A 9452-nucleotide genomic window follows, 5' to 3' on the forward strand; every position below is an offset into this window, starting at 1 on the left:
CAATTTTGGTATGTACAGAACCTCATCCTTAGCCTTGAAAATTAGCACGATCCTGAAGGATCATTCTTTAAAGGATTGAGTCTGTGGGAAGACAATGGTGGCCTTCGCTCCTGGCATTTGAAGGGGTGACCACTTTTCCCCCGATCAGGTTTGGAGGCTTCCCTTTTCTGGGAGGTGGTATCCAGCTTTCTTTCCCTGGAATGCAGAATCCATTCATCCACTTCCCTCTATCTTGGAAACTTTAAGGGAACATTTTTAGCCAGACAGAAGTCAACCAACACCATAACATGGTTTTAATGACTCATTTATTTATTCAAAATTAAAATCTGCTATGAAGACAGACAAACAATGTAACATTCCCAGAGGAATTGAGTTGCTTCTAGTTCAAACTGAGTTCTATTAGAACCAATTTTAGGTTGTTATAAATAACAAGCTGACCACAGCTTTCAAGAATGAAGTGGTTGGGGAATGAGGTCAGGGGAATCCCTCAGAGCCACTGGACTATTAATCGTCAAAGCGGCTCCCTGGTTTCTCTTCCTAAGAGTGTAAGAGTCTCGATAACACTCGGGGAGCCCAGGGACCCGGGTGGGTCCAGGGACAAGAGAAATCAGAGGGCGGTCAGGGAAAACAGCCCAACAGCTGGCAAGCATGGTTAGGCTTGGAATGGAAACTGCAATTGGCTCCACAAGGAACATTTCTTTATATAACTTACAATTTCTTTTTAAACACTAAAATACCATAGGGTATCACCCTATGGAAACAGCTTAAACACAGGTGAAATTAATAAATATTGAAGAAAAAAGTATAATATTCGGCTTCTTCCTAAATAGCTCACAGAGAAGCTCAGTAAATAAATATATGTGGGAGCTGAGGTATCAGAGGTAATAAATACTCTAGGGGAGAGGCACAGTACAGGTCTCCAGGGAGCTGGCTCTGCTCTCCCAGAACCCTGGATTGGATTTCAGAGGTCTTCCGTTTACGTCATGGAGTCTAGTAGAGTCACCATCCTGGAGGTCTTCTTCCCTAGAATGCTTCACTTTTGCATCTTCGTTGTCATGTAGGTTTCTATGTAGTTGATGAAGATGTCAAACTCACTCATGGCTTTGTAGACACCCCTCTCTTGGAGCTGTGTGGGGAGACAAGACGTGTTCAGTGAAAACTCCCTCTGAGCAAGTGAGTGGGTCCCTGCTGGGAAGGTCATGACCCTGGGCCCAGAGGCTGCACTAGCTTGCTTGCATTGGGAGATGAAGGACAGACTCTGGGCATCTGGAGAGATGCCGGACTGTCAGCAAAGGCTATGCGTTGCCCTGGACCTTGCCCGGTGGGCAGCAAGAGGGACATTCACTTTGCAAAGTGTGGTTTTTCGAACGGTGCTTTTCCAGCAATTTTAAACGTCATGTGCTCACGTGACGCTTATTCAATATCTGATGAAAACACATTAGCGGAACCACTTTGAAAGAAAGACAATGAGAGAGAGAGAGAGAGAGAGAGGTAGCCTTGTTCCTGTTTATGTTCCCCCACCCGTGGAGTGAGCAGGCCCAGCCCCGCTGCTCTGACCTACTGCAGGGAGGTTCATGGCCCCTGATACTGGAACCTGCCCAGGGTCTGTCCCCCACCCACGAGGAGGACATAGGTTCCGCGGCTTCTGGAAAATGGGGTAGAAGAGCTCATGGACAGCTGGAAGTGAGAAAGGCCACTTCGTTTGAGAGCTGAGATTCTCAGGTGCCTTGTGTGGTGAGGCTGGCGGGTGGAAAGAGAGGGGTCAAGTCAGGTAAGGAGAGCTCTGCTTCCTGCTCTGGGCTCGGGGTGCTCAGGCTGCGCCCCTGGGTGTGTTTGTAAGTGCACGTTCACGTGTCAGCTTCCTGCACGTGCGGCTTCAGACTGGATCCCAACAAGCTACTTTCTGTTTCCTCTGTCACTCTCCCCAGCACCCCGCTCGCTGTGTTCACAGCTGGCGGGCCGGCCCAACCGGCAGGCCTGCGAAGGCAGGGAGCAGTCATTTAGAAACCCCCAAAGACACTTCACAGAAAACAAATATAACTGAGGTGGCGGCCCCTCACTGGATGAAGAGGTCACCCCACTTGCCGGGTTCCCACACTCCCTCCGAGCAAAGTTCAGGGCCTGCTGAGCACCTGCCCACCTCTGCCCCTTCGAGAGTGGATGGAGGTCACGGTCCTCAGGCCCTCCCTGCCAGCAGCCCAGCCTCACCTCACTGAAGACTCTCTTCACCTTCTCCACCGCCTTGCTCTTGTTTTCGCAGGGCAGAAAGCGATGCTGTGGAAAAGGAGAGAGTATGAGCAACATTGGTGGCTGGTCCCAGATGCACCGTGCTTGGGAGACAGCCTGGGAGCAGGAGGAGGCCAGCTCATCTTGAAGGCCCACCCTGCATCTCAGGGAGGACTGAGCCTGGGCACCCTTCCCCACCAGGCAGAGAGGAAGCACAGCAAGGCAGGGGCCAGGCGGCATGTGTGTCTCTAGGAGCTCCTCCCCACCGTTAACAAGGCTGCATCAACACCTCTGTCTTGGAGTTTCCTTCCGGGCGCATCCCAGTGCCAACCAGACTGCTGAGCCAGCCCTTCTTCCATCCTGTCCTGCTTCTGGCCTGTCCCCCTCCTTGGTCCCAGCCACAAGGACCATTTCTAAGTGCCCCGCAGAGCAGAGACACAGGGTCAGCCCTGCCAGCCAACCCCCTTGCCTAGCGCTGTCCTGCAAATACAGCCCAACTGATTTCTCAACATCGGCGAGGGAGCAGAGGAAACTGGTGGGGAGGGTATCATTGCAGTTGGAGGGATCAGTAATCCTGGGGGATTATTCGCAGACACTAGCCTGGGACCAAGGATCCCCCTGGCTCTTCTAAAATGCCAGGACAGTCCTGGCAGTCAGCCGGGCCCCACCTGAAGCTCTGCTTTCAAAAGGTCGAGAAGAAGAGGAAGGGGCCTTCCCTCTCCCAGGCCCTCTGCTTCTGCCTGCTTCCGTGGGGCCCAGGGCCTCTGTCCCCAGGGACAAGGGAGCCCTGGCTGAAGCTCTGGGCCCCTTTCACGTCGAGGCCGGGGACTGCTAATAACCCACAAATGACTCACAAATAACAGGAAAGCTATTGCAAATCTTCACATGTAAGCACTCAGCAACCACCCCCACCCGCGGCTCAGAAACAGCCGAGCCAGGCCTGGGGTTCCGGAGGGGCAGGGGCCCCGAGGGCTGGTGTCCCGGGGTCTCTGGGCGAGAGCAGAGCTTGAAGAGGAGGTCTCAGCACGAGCCCAGAGGAGCCAGAGCTGGCCTGCTACTCACACAGCGCCGCAGCCGCAGCCGGAGGGTCTTCAGCTTCTCCCCCAGTGAGTTCACGTGCTCCTTGATGTCAGGCCCGTGGTTCTCAGCCTGTGGCATCACCTCTTCCAGGTAAAACTGGATCATTTCCGACAAGGCTTGGCAACCCAGGTAACCCTGAGGGCGGAAACCAAGGCGGGTGGTGACCCGGGAGGAAGGGCTACACTGCCTGAGAGGACGGCTCTGTTCCCCAAGGACCTTGTTCAGTGGCCACCTCCCCCTGGAACGGAGCCCTTGGCAACACCCAACCCCCTGCCTCCCTCTGGCTATGTGCTGAGTTAAGATCTTCCCACTTCTCCTTTTTTTGAAGTGAAGGAAGCAGACCCAGCTCCCTGCAGGCGAAGAAGCAGAGTCTCCCTTGGGCACACCGCAAGCTCCTTGCCCCCGCCAAACGCACTCACCCCAGCCCTCACCTTAAAGTCATCCAGCAGAGACTGGGTCAACAGTAAGCTGTGCAGTTGGTCCTTCATTTGCTGCAAGAAGAACAGAAGGAGAATGAACCCAAGGTTTGGAGCAATACTGAGAAGGACTGTCTTTCTGATATCCTTTTATTGAGAGACTTTTTGATTTTTAGTCAACACAGCCCTGTCTCCAAAAGGGAAAGGAGAGGTTTTGAAACAGGACATTCAGCAGCGCTGAAGCCCTTAGTTAAACCAGGTCCTTCCTCCGGGGATCAAGTTCTTTTAAAAACCTGGCTGATTTTGAAGGCAAGGCAGAAGCCTGCCTGGGTCCCAGTCTTCTTTCTGTAGAGCTGCGTCACGTGTGCAGGGACCCCCATTCCCAACCCCTCAGCACCCTCTGCTTTGCTGTCTCCAGCTGCAGCACTGACCGTTCTCTGGGAGTGGCAAGCATCTTCTCCTGCAGGTCTCCCCCTGTATGCGCTACCTCCAACCCATTTGTCATTCAGGTTCTGGAAGCCCTCCAAGCTGAGGCAACTTTTGTATCCCTGCCACGGGGTTTTGGGAACATCTTCACCTCCAATCAGATCTCTCCCAGCCAATGAGGTATTGAGCTCCAGAGGAATCCTTTACAGATTTTCTAGCATAGGCTAGATGTGCCTTTACATTTTTAAAGACAACTTTTCTTGCACAATCTGCTACATCACCAGAGCTCAGATTAACTCACTGAACCCACAGTTTGACCAGGGACTCTTAAGAATTTCAGCTTCGAGGGGAATGGGTGCTGAGGGTGGAGGTGAGTGAAAAGGAGGCTCTTGTGAGTGCCTGCAGAATGGCTCTTCCTGCGGTCCTAAGGGAGAAATGAAGGACAGGAGGGCTTTATACTCACAAAGAAAGTCTTCACCTTGCCGAAGGCAGCTCGGAGCTCCCGCAGCATGTGGGGCAGGCTGGTTGGCAAGTGGATACAGCTGCTGTCAGACAGGGTGCTCGCATCTCGGCTGGCTGCCACCCCAGCCAGGAAGACCAGGCAACAGAGCAGGGCTGAGCTGCTGGGCATGGCGGAGCTCTGTCTTCTTCGTTGAGTCGGACTTGTGGTTTGGTTTTGCAAGAGCAAGCCCCTGTTGTGTAGACCTTCACCTACTGTGCCCCCTTTTATATTGTGTGAGGCCTCCCATTCACAAAAAGCCACAGTGTCACTCACAGATTTCCTGGCAAAGGTTTCTTTGCCCCTCCCTTCCCTAGACCTCTCCAGCTTTGCATTTGGTGAACCTCTTACTCAAAAGTTTTTAAATATTGCATCGTAAGCAAAAGAGATGGGTGAAAAATGAACTTCTGCATATGGCTATTTTTAGGAGAAACTACCTCTCTCTCTCTTTAAAAATAATGTTCAACTTCTCTTAATTAAAAAAAAAAGTTGATTTCCTGGGGTGAACAGCTGCTCTGTACGCAGGGACCCACAGTTGTGGGTTCCATTCACGTGTCTCTAGATCACAGTGACGAGGGCAAATTGGCCATTCCAGAATACAATGTGATTAAGAAATAATATCAACTCCTCAACCTGCGTTGATATTCAGGGCTTCTTCTTGCTGGGTTGGGAAGTTACCTCAACTCTTCAGGCCTCAGTTTCCCCAGAAGAAAACAAAGATGTGAGCTAAATGTCCTCAAAGCTGCCTTCTGGTTTTTTTATGTTCCAGGATTACTCCTCAAAGTGGCCAGCTTCCCAGAGGACAGTCAGGGGCATGGGGTGTGCTCCAGATTCCTTCCCTAGCCCTGGGTTCATTTAGACTCTCAGATCTATGCCTCTAACCCCCTCCGCTGCCCCATCCTCAGGGGGTGTTAGGAGGCATAGTCCATGCTCACTGGAAGCTGTGCCTGCCAGTCACCGGGACCTCCCCGCCACTGCACAGTGAACCAGCCGAGACACAGAGGTGTCAGGTACCCTGTGCATGGGCGCCGAGGGAGGGAGCCAGAATCTGCACTGAGGTCTGCCCGACATTCAGGCCAACTATTCCCTACTCTACACTGGCCCCAGGGTGCAGAATGGAAATTTTGGATTAAAGAGGCATTAGGTTTCTTCTGGGTTGTGAACTGCTTTGGCTGGAGACTCACACTTGGGGAGAAAGAAGCAGAAGTAACAAGGAAAATAAGTTGAGATTCTATGGAGGCTGGATATGAGGCCTCTTTCTCCCCTCTTCCCTACCCTTCTCCTTCCAAAGAAACGTTATTTGTCTTTCTTTGGATTTGCACATTCGTGTGTGTGTGTGTGTGTGTGTGCGCGTGTGTGTGCAGGGGTGGAGTAAGCCAGATGTAGTGAGGAATGTTGCCTTACCACTAGAAGGAAAGGGTGGAGACTGTGCCTTGACTCCTTCTGCAGGGGCTTCTCCCCGCCTCTCCTGTGAAGAACTCCGATCCAGGGGCCAGGAGGCCTGGGCTCCGTCATGCTTTAAACCCGGGCAAGTCACTTGACCCTCCTCTGCCTGTTTTCTGTCCATCCTGAGGGTGCAGCAGTACCTGCCTCCTGCCTGCTGGAGGGCCTTTGGGCTTCACATGGGCAGGGGATCGGGGAGGTAACTCGTGGATCCAGACGTAGGGTGTCTCCAGTGTTTCTGTTATTTCCTTGCCTTCCTGCATCAGCATTGGTGGCCCTGGGTTCTGAGCCTTCCCCATTAAAGAAGCTCACTGCACCAGACAAGGAGGGTGGATATACCGGGGCTGTTGTGAGTGGGCGGGGGCAGGAAGGAGGAAGAGGGTCCAGGCCCACGCTGTACCTCGTGGGGCAGGAGCAGTGGGCTGTAGCCTCACTTCCCACCCCTTGGGGAATGTGAAGGCAGAAATCCAAGACTCATGAAGGGAGAAAGAGGTTTTAGAAATAGGCATGAAACTATATTCCATATCCAATGATAAAACATAATGGAAAAGAGAATGAATAAGAATATATATATATATGTATATATGTATAACTGAAGCAAAATTAACACATTATACATTGACTAATGCTTTAATAAAATTAAAAAATTATACAGGTGTAGAACTGACTCAGGAATTGCTGCTCCTGCCATATTTACACTGGGCTTAGCTAAGAGTTCTGACTTTGGCCACTAGGAAAAACAGCGAAGGGGTCAGGGGCTGGGTTTTGCATCCCTTCTGCCCTGCCCCTCACCTCTTGGCTCCTGGGTTTTCTGGGTTGTGTTTGCTTTAGTCCACAGGGCTAACCTTTCTCTGAGATGGGTGTTCTGGGTGCAGACTCAGCCTGGCAGATCCCTCAGGCCAGAGGCCCTACTTCTGGACCCAGGTGGTGCAGACCGCCTCTTACCCAGTTTGCCACCGTGCCCTGTGCCCCTCTACGCTACTCAATCGACAACAACCGCTGCTATCATCCATGTACCCCACTGCCTCTGCTAGACAGTGTGAGCTCTCTGAGACCTGGCGCTGTTTCATTATCCTATATACCTGGTGCCGAGTACAGGGTCTGGCCTCTGGAATGTGCTAGGCACATAGCTTCCTTTTTCCTGTGTCGGAATGGGCATAGGAGAGTATCCTGTGAGCCCGGAACGGGGCTAGAGGAGCCTGGACCTGGGAAGGTCTAGACACAGGCAAGCACTCAGAGAAACAGGGACAGCAACTCAGGAAGGTATGCTGAGTGTCTTCCACTTTCTTCTTATAATTTCAAATATTAAAGACACACTCACACAGACATGGACACGCACACGTGCATGCAATGGCAGGTGAAAGGAGGAGGAAAGAGCCATTTCTATCTTTCTTTCTTCTATAACACATCAGGTAGGGTGAGGCTTAGCTTCTGGCTTCTTTGTTTTGGAACGTGTTGCCAATTACTTCCGGAGAAGGCAATGGCACCCCACTCTAGTACTCTTGCCTGGAAAATCCTATGGATGGAGGAGCCTGGTGGGCTGCAGTCCATGGGGTCGCTGAGGGTCGGACATGACTGAGCGACTTCACTTTCACTTTTCACTTTCATGCATTGGAGAAGGAAATGGCAACCCACTCCAGTGTTCTTGCCTGGAGAATCCCAGGGGTTGCAGAGCCTGGTGGGCTGCCATCTATGGGGTCGCACAGAGTCGGACATGACTGAAGCAACTTAGCAGCAGCAGCCAATTACTTCAAGTCATTTGTTGAATTGTTGATCTTCCTCCACTGATTTGAAACCGTTGTCCTCTCTCCTCTCAAAATTTTCACAATCTGAATGGTCAGAGACCATTTAGGCAATCTCCTTGATACAATCACTTAATTAACAAATGGAGACAACAAGATCTTCCCTATCCATATATCTCATAGAACCGATGTGTCAAGATGTTATACGAGAAGAGGTATGCACATTTTGGGAAAAGTTAAGATCCCCTGCTTATATGTTGACCAAACAGTAAACAAAGATGACACCTGTGTCTCAAGACTGTGAAGGTAGCATTCATCTGAAAAGTCATTACAATCCACTGCGAAAAGTCCCAAACTCACAGGGTCACATAGATGAGACATAAATAAATGTCAGCCGTCTGTATGTTCGATTTGGGCTGGCCTTTCCAGCCCAGAGAAGAGCCCGAGCAGGGGAGGAAACGAGTGAGCAGATCCCTGCGGATGGACGGTGCATCAGTCTGGACACATTCGGCCTGTGGCTCTCAAGACAGCACAGGTGCCGCTTGTTAGCCTGTGGGCTCCCTGAGAGCAAATGACCTGAGCCCGGTCACCTCTCCAGTCTAGACTCACGGCAGATGTCTGATGTGTGCTCATGAGATAGAATTTAAGCGAATCTTTTCCCGTGCAGACTAACTGGGAAATCAGAGGAATGTGTGGGAGGGGAAATGCCTCTTTCTTCTCCCCCTGCTCCAAAATATTCCCTAATGTCAGTATTCAGCTACAAAGGAAAGACAGCCTGACTCACCAGGGCTTTAAAAGGAAAGGGATATTATTTTTTGGTCTCCAGTGACAAGAAGTTCAGAGGCAGGTTGTCCAGAGCTAGCGCAGCACCCAAATGTCAACAGAACCGGCCTTTTCTGCCATCTTGCTTTCCTACGTGTTATTTTAAGATGCCAGGGATGAGGGACATATGTAGAGACCAAAGGCCCTAATGATTTTTCTGGAATGTTCCACTGATGCATTTCAGGACTTTAGCTACAGAGGACTCTAGGCAGACAAAGTGTGGATAGATTTTGGAGAGTGCAGTCTAGACTGTACAAGGGCTTACAAGGAATCACCTCGTGGCCACCCTCATGCTCAGCAAAAGGACAACCTTCTTGGTAGAATTGCCCTGTGCCTTGCAACAATTCTGTCCCAAGGGTGGAAAAAAGATGGGGAGGTACGTGGGCCTGCCCTGTGGAATCTTGGCTTGCTGGACTCAGGGTTCAGCCAGTGTGCCTGTCAACAGGGTCACCACGACAGTAGCAGGCAGGTCAGTGATGAAAGCAGGCAAGTGCGAGGGTGCCCACCTGGAACCAGGGGGCTGACGACCTCCACAAAGAACCCCTCAGGGCTTGGCTCCTGCTTGCTCATTGCAGCTATTACTTCAAGGCTGATAACGGAGTTTCATTTCTTCTTCTTCAGGACATCTAGAACGTACCACAGTTTCCCCAGCGTGAAATTTCTAGTATTCCCTTGAATAACCCCCCTCGGCTCCCTGAACCGTTGGTTCCTCAGGGGCTGTGCGGCAACAGGCCTGGTCCAGAGCGCAGACTATGGCATCACACCCTCTACGTGCAGCCACGGGGGTGGGGGTGGGAG

General features: G+C 51.5%; 1 protein-coding gene across 1 annotated transcript; it reads right to left on the bottom strand.

The window, feature by feature from the left end:
- Window positions 1–287: 287 nt before the first annotated feature.
- Window positions 288–4779, bottom strand: IL10 (interleukin 10). Its single transcript, XM_019976984.2, has 5 exons — window positions 4612–4779; window positions 3738–3797; window positions 3289–3441; window positions 2209–2274; window positions 288–1126 (listed from the first exon to the last, which is right to left on the bottom strand). Exons 1-5 carry the CDS (start codon window positions 4777–4779, stop codon window positions 1034–1036), a joined length of 540 nt encoding a protein of 179 aa, XP_019832543.2. The 3' UTR covers window positions 288–1033.
- Window positions 4780–9452: the final 4673 nt, after the last annotated feature.

The sequence above is a fragment of the Bos indicus genome, chromosome 16 (assembly GCF_029378745.1).
Source record: "Bos indicus isolate NIAB-ARS_2022 breed Sahiwal x Tharparkar chromosome 16, NIAB-ARS_B.indTharparkar_mat_pri_1.0, whole genome shotgun sequence".
In the NCBI taxonomy this organism is placed as follows: domain Eukaryota; kingdom Metazoa; phylum Chordata; class Mammalia; order Artiodactyla; family Bovidae; genus Bos; species Bos indicus.